The sequence below is a fragment of the Natator depressus genome, chromosome 6 (assembly GCF_965152275.1).
Source record: "Natator depressus isolate rNatDep1 chromosome 6, rNatDep2.hap1, whole genome shotgun sequence".
Classification (NCBI taxonomy): Eukaryota; Metazoa; Chordata; order Testudines; family Cheloniidae; genus Natator; species Natator depressus.
The window spans coordinates 24,055,826-24,072,869 of record NC_134239.1 but is presented as its reverse complement, the minus strand read 5'-3'; the positions used below and the strand labels follow the sequence as shown (position 1 = coordinate 24,072,869).

Below are 17,044 nucleotides of genomic sequence, written 5' to 3'. Positions count from 1 at the left end.
ACATTCGGGTAGAAGTGGAACTGGAGGAAATGTGTACAGGAGTTTGTCTGTCCAGGGCAATAGGAAATTGTCCATGAAAAACCTTGAGCTGTGACCTGCTCAAGAACAAAACCAATGACATTTCCTGTTTACTTTTGTTGCAAACATATCTATGTGGGGCTGCCATGGCAGTGGTGATGGTCTTCATGAGAAAGATAGGAGTTCATATAAAGAAAAGGAGTACTTGTGGCACCTTAGAGACTAACACAAGTTTTGTTTTGTTTTTTGCAAATACAGACTAACACGGCTGCTACTCTCAAAGGAGTTCATATGTTTCCTTACCTGATGACTGGTTGATAAGGTGCCAGTTCAAGGCTCAGGTACTGTCCAGTGTGATGGTCATCCAATCCACCTTAGATGCACTAGGGTTGCTCATCAATGGAGAGAAATCAATCCTGTCACCTGTACAAAGGATAAAGTTTAGGTGGTCTTGGACTCTGTGGACGCTATGTCTCTGCTTCTACAGCTAAGATTCCAGACAATGCTAACACTGCTTTGGACCTGAAGGCCCATCCTACCATGACAGTTCAAAATTGACACTGCTTCTTAGACATATAGCCTCATGCACGTACATAGTTCAGCATGCCAGGCTCCATCTCAGGAAACTACAATGGTGGTTAGCATTGGGGTACTCACTGATCCATAATCCCCTAAACATGTTAGTTTGGATGTTCCCACAAGTCTTGACCTCTCTAGACTGGTAGAAAGACTCTTCAAATGTTTGTGTGGGAGTTCCATTTACTCCTCCTCAACCAGCTTTCCCCTTAGTTACAGATGTGTCTACTCTCATTGTGGGGCTTACCTTGGGTCCCTGCAGACTCAATTTTTGTGGTCTGCCCATGATTTGAATGCCAGAAAAGTGAGGGACATCCTTCTAGCTTGTCTGGCCTTCCTTCCCCTTATCAAGGGGTAAGATCTGCTAGTACTAACAGACAATACAACAGCCATGTCCTATGTGAACAGGCAAGGAGGGGCCTGGTTGAGTCTGCTATGCCAGGAGGTGATGTGGATGTGGGATTTCTGCATCGCTATTTCTATCCACCTCAAAGCCTCTCATCTTTCCGGAGTTCGAAGTACTTTGGCAGACTGGTGAGGCAGGTCATTCATGAGATGCTATGAGTGCTCTCTTTGCCCAGACATAGCCAGATCTGTAATATACAAGGGGCTGCAGACAGTCCAAATGGTAATAATATAAACAGTAGTGGGATTTGTCAACCACAAACCTGAAGAATTTCCTGTGGCTCTGATGTATTGCCACATGGAAATGCACATCTTCTAAGTTGAGGGGAGCATACCAATCCCCAAGGTCCGTGGAGGGGATAATAGAAGCCAGAGTGACCATCTGGAAGTTTATTTCCTTCAGGAATTTGTTGACCTTTCTTAGGTCTCAAATAGGCCTGAGACCCCCTGTTGCTTTCAAGAGCAGGAAGTAGTGAGAGTAAAATCCCTTTCCTCTGAGAAACAGGAACTTCCTCTATGGCTCCCACTTGGAGGACAGATTTACCTCCTCCAGGAGATGTACAACCAAGCACTCGGATAAAGAGACAGTCAGTTGGTAACAAGAGGGTAGGAGTGGCTGCTACTATGGAAACTGGATAAACTGGTATCTGCAGCAGAAGGAAGGAAGGGGTGGTCTTCTCCTATAACTTCTGCCTTTTTTCTGTTTAGATTCTGGATGCAAGGCATGAAAGTAGGATACTGGTGAGGCTGCTGAGGACAAAACAGCTTCCTCTTCAGAAAAAGATGCCCCAAATTTGAGCATCACCCTCAAGTGCTTAAGATTATGCTATTTCTCATCGGTGTGCACAGAAAAAAGCGATGGACCCTCAAAGTGCAGGTCCTGTATGGTCTGTTGGACTTCTTGAGGGAGACCGGATGACTGAAGCCAGGAACATCTACATATCATAATGACCAATGCCTTGGCCCAAGCTGCCGAGCCTGCAGTGTCCAAACTGGCCACACGGCTGGGTCGATAGGTGCCGAGCGAGGGATATTGCTGTATGTGATGTGGCCATGAGATGTAAGAGCAAATCTCTGAGTCCAACAAGGAATCCACTTCATCTCACTGGGGTGGGAGGTGGGGGACTATTCCCATCATTGCTGGGGATAGATGCTGGTGCCTGGAGAGGGTGGCACCAGCAAGATCACGGCCTACTTTCCTCTAGATGGCACCACTTGGAGAGGTACTTGAGAGGCTGGAGGTGCCCCAAGAACCAGTTGATGGGTTGGCACAAGCAAAATAGGTGCTGGTACAGAGTGCAAAGACTCCTGGACCACCAAGGAAACTGGCACCAAGAGATTTAGCAGTTTCCATGCCACTGTGTAAGCCTTTGTAGACAGTACCAGAAAAATCCTTGCTGTTGAGACATCAAGGGCTGTACTGTTGAAGTAGATGCCACTTCAGGGGCCAGTCTCAATGGGACCGTGGCTGGTGCTGGAGTCAATGGACCCCCTTGAACTGATGACTGTCTCAAAGAGGTCGTCTGCTTCAAGTGCACTCCGCTGCCCTTGTCCTTACTGGGCTTCAGTGCTGAGGATCTCAATCTCTCGGATGCTGAGCCCTTAGATACTTTCTGGTGCCTCTTCCTCAGTACCAGCAAGGTTGATTGGCCTGAAGGCTCAGTCAAAGCAGGAGGAGCACTTGTAATGGACACAGATTCACTCAGTGCCCACTCCAAGCAGAAAGGCTCCAAAGTTGGGTGCAGTGCTGCCACCATCTGCAGAAACTTAAGCCTCACTCATAGTGACTCATGAATGATCTGCTTCACCAGTCTGCCAGAGTATTGTAAACTCCAGGAAGGTGAGAGACTTGGAGGTGGATAGAAATAACAATGCAGAAATTCCACAGCCTTATCACCTCCTAGCATAGCAGAGTCAACCAGACCCTTCTTTGCCTGTCTTTCTTGGTTCTAGACTTAAAGTTTCTGCAAATTTGACACTGATCCCTGACATGAGTCTCCCCAAGACACTTCAGACAGTGTGGGTCACTCACTGGCATTGGCTTCTTGCACGAGTGGTACGGTTTAAACTCTGGTGACTGATGCAATCCCCAACACCACTGACAGTACCAGGAATGGGTACTAAAATGTCTGAAAACTCTTAAAAACAAAATGTATAACTAACCAACACTAAAAACTACTAAAATGGGTGCAAACTATATACAAATAGAAGGCAAATCTTGCACTAGCAAGAACACATGCTCCAACAACAGTCATGGGTGGTAAGAAGGAACTTACCATCCTGGGCGACTCCATCCTTCATACCATGGTGCAGCAGCATGAGGCAACAGAGGGCACGTGCACCGTCCCAATAAGTAACACTGAGGGAAAAGTCTCTGACAATTATGCACTGGATGCAAACACACCTGAAGTGGAATGGACATGTACAATCACTCAAAGAAGAAATACCTATTTGACAACAATGATGCTAGGTTGTTGTCATTAACTCAGTCAAGGAGAAGAAAGACTCATATTTGGAAAATATCAGTGATTCAGTAGATAAGTTAATAGAGAATGCTATAATTCCTGATTACGATTGAGTGATTAAATTCTAAAAGAAGAGAAAATGAAGTTTCTTGATTTTGTTGCATTAATAAGAACTTAGGAGCTAATTCTTTATAAAATTTAGTGTATTATATGCTAGCATGAAGCTTTGTGATAGATATGATAATTTATTTAATGTAGCATTGGCCTAATTAACCTTTTTTTTTTTTGTGGTTCAAGTTGTTCTGATGACTTAATATTTTACCATTATGGTCAATATTTTCAAGAGTGACTTGTGATTCTGGGTGTTCAACTTGACACCCCTTAAAAAGACCCAACTTTTTCAGAAAGTACTGAGCACTCACTTTTTGAAATCAGGTCCCTTTAATGTATCTCAAGTCTAGGACCCAAAAATAGAAACACTCAACATTATGAATCACTTTTTGAAAATCATGGCCTAAATTTATATTCTCTCACTTATATCTTCAAAAAAAAAGCGGGGTGGGGGGGGGCGCTGATTAAATTACAAGCTTTTAGGACTACAGGAAGGATTAAAAGATAAACATATTCGGATAAAAGTTCAAAAAAATCTGGAATATTTAAAGGAAGATTTATGAAACAGCTAAATAGCTCAGAAAAGAGAGCTCTTATATGCAGTTTAATATTTATTATGTTGGCATACAATATCTAACATTAAGAACAGTCAATGGTAACCAGAATTTAAAGACACATACAAAGGAAAAACATCATTCAAAACGTGTCACTAAAGAATCATGGGTCAGATTTTTAAATGTGCTGATTACTCACAACTCTAACTGAAGCCATGTGAGTTGCTAGTCATCAGTACTAGTGGCTGATCAACAATTTTCTATCAAAAAATTTTTCTATGGAAAATTAGATTTTTGACTTAAAGAAAATTTCCGCAGAAAGTTTTTGATTTTTTTTTTGGTGGAAACCCACCCCCAAAAATTTTCAGCTGAAGATTTTAGATTTTTGGCCAGAAATGTTTTGGTTTTCCGTTGCTGAAAAAACAAGTCAGTTTTTCAATGAAAAGGTAAAATGTTTTGCTAAAACAATTTCCAACCAGTTCTAGTCAGTATCTCTGAAAGATCAAGCTTCAGGACTTTCACTTCCTCACTTAAATATTTATTTTCTTACTGAGGTATTTTTAAATTTGTCTTCCTATTGACTTTTATTTTAGTTTATATCTTTCTTATTTATGAAAAATAAACATAAAAAAACAAATCACCAGAAAACACTTGGTTTTGCATCCATACTATAAATATGCTCAGATTTGCTTGGGCATACACTGAAAATGAGTAACCATAGGTACCTGCTAGTGAAGCCTAGGGAACAGTGTCTCCAACGTTTAGGAATTCAAGACTTTGTCACAGAGTTTAAGGCCAGAAGGTCCTATCAGATCAGCTAGTCTGACCTCCTATATATCCAGCCACCTCAACACCAAGCCCAAGAACCAGAATTAGATCAAGGTATTATGACCCTCAGGAGACAAAACTATTGTATGCCACAGGCAGAGAACAGGAGGGACTGTGGTGCACCAATGCCCAAGGACTCTGTAATGGCAGATCCTTAATTTAGAGAGATATACCCTGATTATCCTGGCACCTATGTCCCATGCTTCAGAGGAAAGCAAAAGAGAACTTCTGAAATTATCCTTAAAGCACAAAATGCAGGTTATCTGTGCTTCTAAACTACCCATAGTAAGCATGTCAGTGTGGATGCACCTCAACTGGACCTACACATACTCCACACTTTATCAGGGAGTCTAATCCTGTGCTCAGCCAAAAGACAAGAGCCTTCATTGAAGATGCCAACAGGTGTGTGCATTTGTGAATGAACGGCAACATGAAAGACAGCTTAAACAGATTTCAAGGCCAGGGTACCTACTCTCTCTTTTTTAAATGTTGACAAAATATCACTGAACATGAGTGGTGCACAAATGTAAGGAATGGAGGGGAGATGTGGAGACAATTTGAGCAACAATATTCCACTAAAAATAACGCCTGCCCTGCTTGTGCCCACCAGTCGGCTTGGCAACAGAGATGGGGTTAGGAACAATATGAGGAGCCACTGAAGGTGTACTCATTTAGCTAGGAGGAAAAACTAGGAAGGGCAGAGTGACAGAAACCCAGGCATGTGATGGGCTGTACAAAGATGCAAAGAGGGTGGTCCATATGTAAAAAATAGAAGCCAAGGAGAATGCACATGGAGAAGTGACCCATAAACATGGTATTTTCACAGGGAAAGGCATCTTTTTTATATATCACATTGTTATAATAATGAAAGAACATCTGTAGCTTAATTCCACTCCTTTTTGTCTCAGATAAAGATGCCACATCAATCACCATGAGTAATGACGTCCTCTCTGCACAGAATTCGTACAAAGGTAGCAGCAATGCTACAAGCTACCACCTTGACCCACTTAACATGCCTCGACTCTGGCTGAAGGGCTCTCTTCTAGAGGGGTACTAAACAGTGTTATAATGGGATAGCCTAGTATGGAAACTAACATGTCAGCGCAAATGAAAGTAGGATATCCGGAGCTGAGATGAAATTTCCCCCATCCCTCAACAAGAGGAAACAAATACTATCACTTCTGTGGAAGAAAGGTTTCTCGCCACTTTGCGTGAAAAGTCAATCAAGGAAAGGATGAATAAGACAGTTATGAGAGAAAAAGAAGAGTTAATCAGAAGGTTTGAGATCTGTAATGTTCACTCATACTTAAGCATCTCTCTCCCTACTCCCCCCTCCCCATTCCAGTTCACCCCACCTCTTCTTATTCCCACTTGGGGTATTGGTCCCAAAGTTACTCTTCTCCTTATCAGATCCTATCACAATTTACGCATTACCGATCTGCATTTCTTTTGGACATGGTACCAAATTTGTACAGTCAATAGAGTTAAATGTGTTTGAACTGTTGCAACGCATCCATTAAACTGCCCTTGGAAAAATGATAATGAACTGGAGGAGTTTTGTGTTTTCCTTTTTTTTTTTTTCCTTCTTTTATAAGTGGCATTTAGGTGTGTTGAGCCTGATAAGGTGGAAGATCCTGTTTGGCGGTTACTCCACTTTGCCAGCTGTTGCAATTTCTGAAGTCCAGGGGAATGAGGGAGGGCTTTGCCATTCTATATATAAAGCATCCAAGCTTGAAAAGGCAAGCTTTGAAGGTGGCAGCAGCAGCACTGCCCCTTTTGAGCGGGTAGGGGCGGAGAGCCCTGAAAAAAGAAACTTCACTCAAGGCTAACACCATGCTTTTGGCACTACTACTACTAATTTCCTGCAGTTTTCTACACTGCACAGGTAAGTCTAAGATCTCTAGCTAGAAATGAGATGTCTTTTGTTGGATGTTTGTGTTATTCAAAGGGAAATAGGTAGATAGTGAAACGAGGAGAGATTGCAGTGTGTGATGTTAGAAGATTCCATTATTATACCAACAGTACATGTGATGCAGACCTTTTCCCCCATCGTCAGTGGAATTACTATAATTTCCATTGATATTTTTCCCCATCAGAAGTTTAAAATATGCAACTACATATTTCACAAACACATGACTGAAAATACAACCCAGTAGAACAATTTTAAATTATTTTCCCTCCCCTCCTCCACTCTCTCTATTTGGAATTTCTGGTTACTGAAACTCTTGGTGGATCACTGACTGCATGGTACATAGTAAGTGAATTATGTCACATCCCTCAAAAACATAGAACCTTCACCAGCCAATGCTAAATTGTATATTGTGTTTGCACACACAAAGGGTCTCCACCCTGCAGTAGCTCCACATGCAGCGCTCACATTGATGCTAGTGGGAGACCTGCATATGTACCCTCTGTAGAATAGTGCCTGTTAAGATCAGTGCACAAGGTCTTAAATATGTGTCAGAGAAAGGGCATAATTTTTCTTTATTAAACCCATTCTTTAAAAAAGGACTTCCATGCTTGAAATGTGGGAAATTGTTCAAATCTATAAAATGTTCAAATGAAATCTCTACTCTGTTTGTCTAGCGCTTTATACAAAATGAATCGATTTATGTTTCATTAAGGGATCTGCCCTCCCACCCCTCTCTGGCCCAGCGTTTTTGGATGTCATAGATTATTTATTTATTTATTTATTTATTTTTAGGCTTGAAAAGCAAACATGTTGAATCTGTAACGTGCCTCTTTTTCCCGCAAGTGCTTGCGCTGGATTATTTGAGGGCCTTCTTTACTTTGAGATTAATCTGTGTGTTGTTTTAGACTGTGGTTTCCTTTTCTTCTATTTGTTCTATGTCTGCTCCGCAATTATCAGCTATTACAATTGCTCTGAAGGCTGCCAAAAATGCTTCAAGCACATAGTCTAAGCTGTTAAAACACATAATTTATTTAGCTTAGTTTGAACAAAGCTAAATTTATTTCTTCTGTATTGTGTTTACCACACTTAATGGCCCATATAATACTAATCCAGTAACAGTACATATTATTCTTGAATCAGAGATTTGTACTGTAACTAGAGAAAGAAAAATATGAACAATTAAAGCTTATGTAAACTCCACAGGCCAATTTTTGATCTCAGTTATATAGGTATAAATCCCACAATAGCTCTACTGACTTCATTAACACCACTGTAACCAAAATCAGAACATGGCCCCTGAATCCTAAATCTAATTCAGGTGCCATATTCCAAGTTACTTATCAATATGGTATCAAGTATTAGATTTGAGTTCTGTAATAAGTCATCATCAAAGATGCTTAAAGTGCAGTTTTAATAAAAGTAAAGGTGTCTATAAAATTACATAGTGGGGTTCCATTTTTGCTCAGTGTCACTGATGTCCAGATCAACTGCATCCAATTTTGAAGTCAAAAGATTATTTATCTAATTGACATCCCTGCATAATCAACCTAGAATGTGAAAAATCAAACTGTGGTGGGGTTTTTTCCCCCCTCACCTAACCACCAGTAATAAAGATTCTGTAATCAGAACCTCAGTGATAGCTTAGGGATGGTACAGAGCCCTTATCACTGCCATTGTTTCAAGACCAGTCCAGATAGATAGTAGCCAAAAGCTACTACCATCGCTATTTGGTTAGCTTAGGTGATAGTTTCAATGTAGTTCCTAGTGGTCAAGTCCTACAGTTGATATCCTTGTTAATAGTCACTGCAGAAGAACCAAGGAATTAATAAATATGGAGGCTGAACTTTCTTACCTCTAAAGACAAACCCTCCTGGTCAAAGTTTGAGGCACACTGATGGGACAGTGCAGTTGTACGTCTAATACAAAAAACTATAGGACTTAAGTCACTTGCTAGGATCATCTGGGTATATCTCATTTAATCAATTCCCTGCCACTGTAGAGGCCTCAGGCTTTCATGCCTCAGTCCCTCCTGTTCTCTGTCCATGGCACACAATTGTTTAGTTTCCTGTGGGTTGTAATACTTCAGTCTAATTCTGGTTGTTGGGGTTGGCTTTGGGGAGGCTGGATGCTGTTTGTTGGTCTGTGATATACAGCAGTTCTGACTAGATAATCTGGTGGCCCGTTCTGGCCTGAAACTCTATGATTCTATGTCTATGGCTCCAGGCCTACCCAATGTAGCACCTTTCATGAATACTAAATGCACATTTTTTAAAAGAGACATTAAGTGGTAAATCAACTAAGGAAGCATGAAGCAAAATAGAGCCCAGGTTTTTCTTCCATAGCTCCAATGGCTCTGCAGTGCTAAGAGGAGTAAAACTTATTTTTGCCTGTGAAGCACACAGCTAGACTCAGACACACAGGGAACAGAAATGTTGAGTAAGATGTTGTGTCATTTTTGCATATTTTGCCTGTAATCACGTTATATTTAAATGTTAACCCAAACATTCACAGTAAATTGAGAATTTACTGTTGAATCCTGCTCCTCCACAGACTTCCTGTGTAACCTTGGGCAAGTCACTTAGCCTCCCTGGGTATGTCTACCCAGCAATTGGGAGGTGTCATTGTAGCATGTATAGGCATACCAGAGCTAGCTCTGATCAAGCTAGCTTGCTAAAAATAGCAGCAATGCCATGGCAGCAAAGACAATGGCATGGGCTAGCCACCCAGGTACAAGCCCACCCCAGAGCATGGGTATGTACTTAGGCAGCTTGCCCATGCCACTGTCCATGCTGCCATGGCTTCACCGCCATTTTGAGTGAGCTAGTTTGGGTGCTGCAATCACACACCCCGATTGTAGTACAGACATATCTTTGGGCCTCAGGGCTTGTCTACACAAACATTTAGTTCGCAGCAAGCTGGGTGTGAGTGAACATACCCCACACTAGCCCGCCACGCCCAGGGACAGTTGGTCTGTGGCAGGCTAGTGTGGGGTAGATTCACACCCCAGCATGCCACAAACTAAATATCTGTGTAGACATATCCTCAGCTCTCCATCTGTAAAATGGGGATAGTAGCACTGTCCTACCTCAGAGGTGTGTAGTGAGGATTAATACATTAAAGTTTGTGAGGCACTCAGCTACTACTGTGATGTGAGCCATAAAAGTACCTGATAAATATAGATAGAATGTGTGCTGCACGACCAAGAGAATGATTAGCTATTCCCAGACTCATTCCCTGACAAGCAGCCATGTTTTGGATGAAGGATTTAACATTACAATTGCACATTTTAGACATAATATTCACATTGTTCAGCTGGGATTATAAAAGTAAATGCTGAATTAGTTATTTCAAACAAGTCTTTAAAACATCATAATTTTAAATGGACATGAATCTGCACCTAAACCTGTGATCTGAATGCCCCGATCTTTGGTTTGGGAGTTTTCAGAGTTTTGTAATCTGGATCCAAACTGCATGACTAGCCCTTATCTGTACAACGGAGTAAACCAAACCTCCTAGATCCCATCTCCCTCCCCTGAACTCTGGGAGTTTCAGATCTGTATCCAAATTTTACAGATTAGGCCCATCTCTCATTTTAAATTTAAATACTCATTGTTGCAGTGTGTATATGGTAAAAAAGCTCTCGGAAATCTTGACACTTGCTTACTTGTTCTGTAGCCAACTCAAATAAGTGTACATTAGCTTAATACAGCAAAAATGACTGATAATGCAAACTGGATTAAGATGCTTAGTTTTAACCATAACCTGATATAAGGGCTCCTACTTTACTGATATTTAATTGTGGCTTACTTAGTTTGACTGTCACAGTAGACTTAGCCAGCCTTGGATCCTAAAGAGATATTGTATACTTATACAGTACTTACTATAAGGATGTGCATTGCTAGGTACTCACTTAGAGGTAATCATGCTATGCTGGCACCTAGCTGAGAAAGAGATAAAAGTAATTTAATAACTTCAGACTGACTAGAAATAACAGTGAACATATTGTAGTTAGATTAGATTATTACTACTGCAGCTACAAGATGAGTGTTGGCATTATCTTTAATTATCATCATACAAATTCATCTTATATTTTTTGGTTATTTATTTTAACCCTCTTATCTGCTTCTCCAGAGTTACAAAGTATCAGTACAGAGTGTACCCCAACCAACCACACAGCTAGCTACAGCATACAAATTCCTGCAACTTCTGCTTGTCTATCTACCCATAAGTAATTTCACAACATACGTACACACTTGGAGATGTGTACGTTATTTAATATAGACTTCTTCAAAACATGCTTCTTTCAGTTTTAACAATGCTGTACCAAAATAAATACTGTATCATTTATAACATCTATGTGTATATCTACCATCTTAAAAAAGTGCCAGAAAAAACAAATTAAAAAAAAATAAGTTCTAAGCTTGATTATAAATTTAGGAGTATTTTTACTCTTAATGTGAGGATAAGCTCCTATTAATGCAAATGTTACAGGAGGTGTGTAGATAATATATTACCTGGTGTATTATCCCCTTCTCTGCTAGGTTTTGCTGAAGTTCCATGCTGCAGTAGAACATGGCAACATTCCTTTGAAGCAATGATATTTTGTAGGAATGCAGGTGGTTTTAAAATGACACAACTAATGCTGAGCAAAAATTGAAATTTCCATCTTATGGGAAATGCCAGCATTTCAACATTGGTTTTCACCCCAAATTGTGACAAAAAGTTGCAATTGCAAAAATTTTTACAGACCAGAAATTCTGAAAAACTTTGATTTGGAAATGTCAAACAATTTCATCTCAACATTTTTATTCAAATGAAACATTCTGACATTCCCAAAATAGAAATGTTATTTTTCAGTTTATTGAACTGCCCCAAAATGTTTTGTTTCAAGTTAGTTCAATATTAAACTGCATTTTCACATAGTGGTGCATTGCCTCATGGGAACTGTAGTTTGGGAATCCAAACTCCCACGATCCCCAATGAGCCAGGCTCCCTGGCTGGACTACATCTCCCACAGTACACCCAGAGTAATGTGACTCCCATGGTGCACCAAGCAGCTTAGTCAGAGGAAAATTCACATTGCATTATGGGAAGATTTAGTCCTCCAGGAAGCCCAGCCCACGGGAGAAAACAAGGGCCCAAAGTACAACTCCCATAAAACAATGCATTCATAGAGAAATGCAGTTTAATATCATTTTGAATAAGTTAAACACAGAAAGTTCTGAGTCAGTTCAAAACCCCAAATTTTTCATTTCAGTTTTCCCAACAGAAAATAGCAAATTTCTGGCAACATCAAATTTTTCCCATGGAAAATTTCCATTTTTCAGAAAGTGCATTTTCTGTCAGAAAACCATTTTGATGGAAAATTCCCACCCAGCTCTTACATAGGACTGCACACGATGTGCAGTTTGATTAATAAAATTACCAGGATGCTCTCACTAAATCTTTTTAGAGCTAGACAAAGAAGGGTAAATATGCCTGGTGAGCAAAATTACTGTATTATAATCATTTGCATAGTTCAAGTCTGACAGGATTAAGGCTGAGCTACAGGCTGTCAATATATGAATCCATATTTTGTAGAGCAGAAATTTTTGGAGCAAAAAAGCTAGTGCAAATTTAATGTACTTAATTATCTCTGTTACATTTGCATGTCCCTTTACTCAATACTAATTATCCCATTTAGTTATTCCGCTCCCTGAAACAAAGTAAGAGTAGCATAGACTTAGCATTTTGAAGCTGTTTGGCATGCATGAACTTTGATAGCATTAGAAATCAGCACACTATCTATTCTGAGCTAAAAGATTAGCATTTTGGGGGACCAGAAGCATAGACCTCATGTTTTGCATCAGCCTCACTAAATGAGTCTGCCTTTCAAGTGATGCTTTAAGGCTCTCTCTCAAATCCTGCTTAGCAAATATCTACAAAAGGCATCGACTTCTGTGAATAGGGGTAGGAGTGACTCAGGTTTCACAGCCTGGGATTTAGGTGTAGCAACTGAGGAATTTTCACCCACCTTCAGTGGATTCATGAACAAACTGATGACTCCATACAAAAGACTTGGAATATTCAGCCACCTGAACAATGAAACCTCACTTGCCATACAGCCATCTTACCTAATTATGTGTGCCTCTCCTTTTGCTCCTCATTGTAACGGACGCCCTGGGAACATACCAGGGGCAGAAGAGGGCATAACTGGAGCACATTGTCCTCTGTAAATGCCTGACATGCATTACAACTCATAGGGATTATTTAAAACTGGCAAAATTAAGAGCAACCAGTGGCCTCCTCTATTCTAAATTATGCCAGAAGCTGAGAGCAGCCTTGGCCAAGCCCAGGATCTGAGGCTATACAGGTATAGTCTCTCATGTTCTGATATGAGCTATCTCAGACTATTGTGGAACTAAAAGTGCTGATTGCCTGGTAAGGTGACTAGCAGCTGGTGGTCGAGTGACTAGTGAAGTAGTTCCATGACGTTTTTCTCTCGTCACTTGAAGACAACAAAAAATGGTTACATTATTACCATTACTGGCTCTAAGGGTTTGGCTATATGAATACTTAGTTAGCAGCAAGCTAGTGTAAATCTACCCCACACTAACCTGTCACACACTAAGCATCCATATGAATCTTGCTGCCGTGTACTAAGTTCCCCACTTTGAACAAGGAATAGATTAAAGTACACTAAGGAACTTTTAGTGTATGGCAGCAAAGGTCTCACAGACACTTAGTGCACAGCAAGCTACAGTAGGATAGATTTACACTGCAGGTTGCTGCACACTATGTGTTCATACACACAAGCCCTAAGGTTATGAAATTTCATTTACTTTGAACTCTGTAGTTACTTGTTTCCTTTGTGAGACAGCACACCTCTGATGTTGTCACAGGTTGTGAAGAAAGCATTTTTGGTACGTGGATTTCGACAATTTCAGTAATTTCCCATCTATTTAGGGCACTTCCCATAGATAGCTCTCATCACTGCAGTATCTTAGCCCTCACAGACATAACTGAATTTATCCTCACAACAGCATGTGTGATAAGTACTATCCCAGTGGGAAACTGAGACAGGGAGATTAGGTAATTTGCCACAACCACAGGAATTGAACTATCATCTCCTTAGTTGCAGCTCATTGCCTTAACCAGAAGATTATCTTGCCTCAAATCTCTCCAAATGAGGAGTTTGTGTATTTAAAATACCTTTACTTGTAATCCAGTTTGGCTGCCATGATTCTTTCCAGATTTTCTATGGCTTTACAAAATGTAAGAAGAGAATCATCTTGTTAGCTCTCTTTCTTTCCTCTGCTGTCTCAACATCACATACCAACACCTGGGGAGCTACCAAACATGGCTGCTGCAGACGCCACAGTAACTCCTCTATGTGCAACAAGGCTCTTCAAAAATAAGATTCAACTGGACTTAATTTGACTGAAATATTGGGATCTCTTCCACACATCTAGCTTCTGTAAAAATGCCAGAAAACACTATATCATATGTGGCCGTGAGACCTTGCAGAAAGTTGAGTCATTCAATATTTAACTTGTTCCTGCGCATAAAAGGTGTCATAGCAGAGAATTTTTCACAGTCACCTGTCCCTACTATCATCTTTGCTCTACCAAGAAACACTTGAGTATTCAAGACCTTCTCTCCAATAAGCACTAGGGGGAATACCTCTTTTCATTAGCTGGCTATCTATTTAAATCGAATTCTGCTTAAGGGAGACAAAGCCTGAAGCCTGAGAGTCAAAGCTATTTTAAACACAGATAGGTCTCAACATCAGCCCACATACAAACAGGAGAGAGCACCTCAGCCATCCTCTCTACTCACTACTCACAGTGCCAATTGTTTCATCACACTCAGTCAACCACTGAGTGTACAGGAATTGGGTAATATCTGTTTAAACAGTTAATGAGCCCTCTAGTGGCCATCAGTGTCTTTTGTGTTTCAGAAGCCACCAGAACTCCGCAGAACAGCAATGTATACATATAGCTAGGCCTTGTATGTTATATATGATTAGCAAACTTTTGGGTTGTTTCTTCGTATTATGTATGTTGTGTAACATGCAAAAGACACAACAGAGTGATATATGGCTTCTGCAGGATGCGCTTTGCTCTTGCCTCTTAAAGTACCTTCCTACCAGTTGAAGAGAAGCAGTTCATTACAAGCTGTGCATGCGTTGACACAAGCACAGTAACTGTTATCTGTACAACAGTGATGTCCACAATAAATCAAGGGAAAGGAAGGAGCTTTTAAAAACTGATGCTACATTTCTGTTTTGTCTTGTAATGTTGACTTATCTATACCTTTTGCTTTCACAGGGCTTGAAGGGAGTTATATATCCCATCAATTTCTCTACAGGCAGAAGGAGCTTCTGAAAAGAGGTAAATACTTTGCCTGTTATTACACATTTAAGATGAGGTTGTGTCCAATGAGCTCCAATCAGGATCAGGGCCCTATTGTAAAAGGCATTGAACAAAACACATAGTCAGAAAGTCCCTGCATCAAGGGGCTCATGTAAAACACTACCTTTATGAATTCTTACTGAAGGGTTTGCCTACAAAGAAATAGTAACTCGCAGGGTCCCAGACCTCGGCTTCCTACCCGAGCCCAAATGTCTACAGAGCAATTTTTCGGCCCCAGAGCCTGGACCCCATGAGCCCAAGTCAAATGGCCAGCCGTGGGTTTTTTGTTCTTATGTATACATACCCACAGAGTGAGGCAGCAGTGCACATGCTAAGTGCTTAGGGAGCTTTTACAGTAAAAATGTAGGCACAGAGTGAGTTTAGGTTCCTGCAGTGTTAGGTGGCAGCTGAATGGGGTTCTTGTGGTTAGCAGTGATACCTCAAACTGGGCTTGGCTGCAGTGGCAGCCAGTGACTTTTGTGGCAGGTGAAGCACATACCACAAAGTCTCACAAATACCAATATTTGTCCTCCTCCTTGCAGTCCTGGCCAGAGGTCTCAGGTCTGCCCCACCAGGACCAACCTGTGCCTGGAGGGATCCAGTGTCATGGCCCCACTCCCTCACTCACCAGCCAGTACGGTTGCCAATTTTGGTTGGAGTATTCCTGGAAGTTTCATCATGACAATCTTTAATTAAAGATGAATCTTTAATTCCTGGAGACTCCAGGACAATCCTGGAGAAGTGTGGGAACCATCCCCAGAAAGGAACCGTTCAGTAGCATGGTGGCCTTCCCCACAGCCAGGTGCTCATTCTCCTCTTTACAGTCCAGGATGGGGTCTCCGCTTTGTCATGCCAGGACAACTCCAGCCTCCCCCACATCTTCCGCCATGGCGTCTTGGGCCCTTCGGCCATGCAGGGAGCTCCCTCCTGACGTGCTGTCAATGTGGGGAGGGAGACCCCGCAGCCCTGCTGTCAGAACCAGCCTTAACTGCTGCAGTCCTGCTGCCACTTCGCTAAGCCATGGTTACCACAGCAACGCACTCATAAAGTGACTGCTGGGCTTGGTAAATTGCCATGGCAATAAGGCAGCTGCCTGAGGCATTATTAGGGATACCACAATTTGGGTCTCACCCATAACACTATGTTTTCTGGCATTGTGTTTTACTAGAGAGTCGGAAAGAGTGAATAATGTGCTGGCTTTAAATCAAATCACAAGCACTTCTTGTGGACGTATGGTTCTTATTTAATATGTAAATGTTTAACTCGCCTTAAAACTCTGTATATATACAAAAAGTGTAGATTTTCTGAATTCTTTGGCTTGGCTGTTCGTCTCTTGATTAGGCTGATGAGTTGCCTAAATCCCTTTGGGATCTAGGCCTTAGCTCTTTATATGTTCTAAGTGCTTTACTAATATTAGCTAATTGATACATTTGTAGTAATATTAATATAGCGGATATCATTACAAATTCAGCATTTGTTCCCTGGCAGTGATTGTGGTCCCTTCTATTCCAAGTGAAGAAACCACATTTCTGAAGGTATCCAGGACAGTGAATATTTAGTTTTTAACAGCCTTCCCTCGTCACTTTGATTTTGTACATCAAAGTCACACTGTACATTGAAGCAATGACAACAGAGTACTAGGAGGCACTATACTGCTGGAAGTGCTGTCAGCTTCCTGAGACAGAATATAGAAGGGTCTGGACTCCGGAGCAGAGCTGCACAAATAATGGATTTTTCAGTTTGCGGACAATTAAAAAAAATTGTTTCAGGTCCAATTAAACA

The 17,044-nt window shown here is 41.1% G+C and overlaps 1 protein-coding gene and 1 long non-coding RNA gene across 2 annotated transcripts in view; both read right to left on the bottom strand.

The window, feature by feature from the left end:
• The window catches only part of LOC141988819 (uncharacterized), a 58,610-nt gene extending 55,218 nt beyond the window's left edge, over positions 1-3,392 (bottom strand). Inside the window, exons 1-2 of the long non-coding RNA XR_012639836.1 lie at positions 3,276-3,392; positions 322-441 (exon numbers count right to left, since the gene is read on the bottom strand). This is a non-coding gene — a long non-coding RNA (uncharacterized LOC141988819). The remainder of the gene's footprint in view (positions 1-321; positions 442-3,275) is intronic.
• The window catches only part of MUC2 (mucin 2, oligomeric mucus/gel-forming), a 174,643-nt gene extending 158,403 nt beyond the window's left edge, over positions 1-16,240 (bottom strand). The window contains exon 1 of the mRNA XM_074954816.1: positions 15,891-16,240. Coding sequence (XP_074810917.1) covers positions 15,891-15,942 — 52 coding nt within the window. The 5' untranslated portion in view covers positions 15,943-16,240. The remainder of the gene's footprint in view (positions 1-15,890) is intronic.
• Between the last annotated feature and the right edge of the window lie 804 nt (positions 16,241-17,044).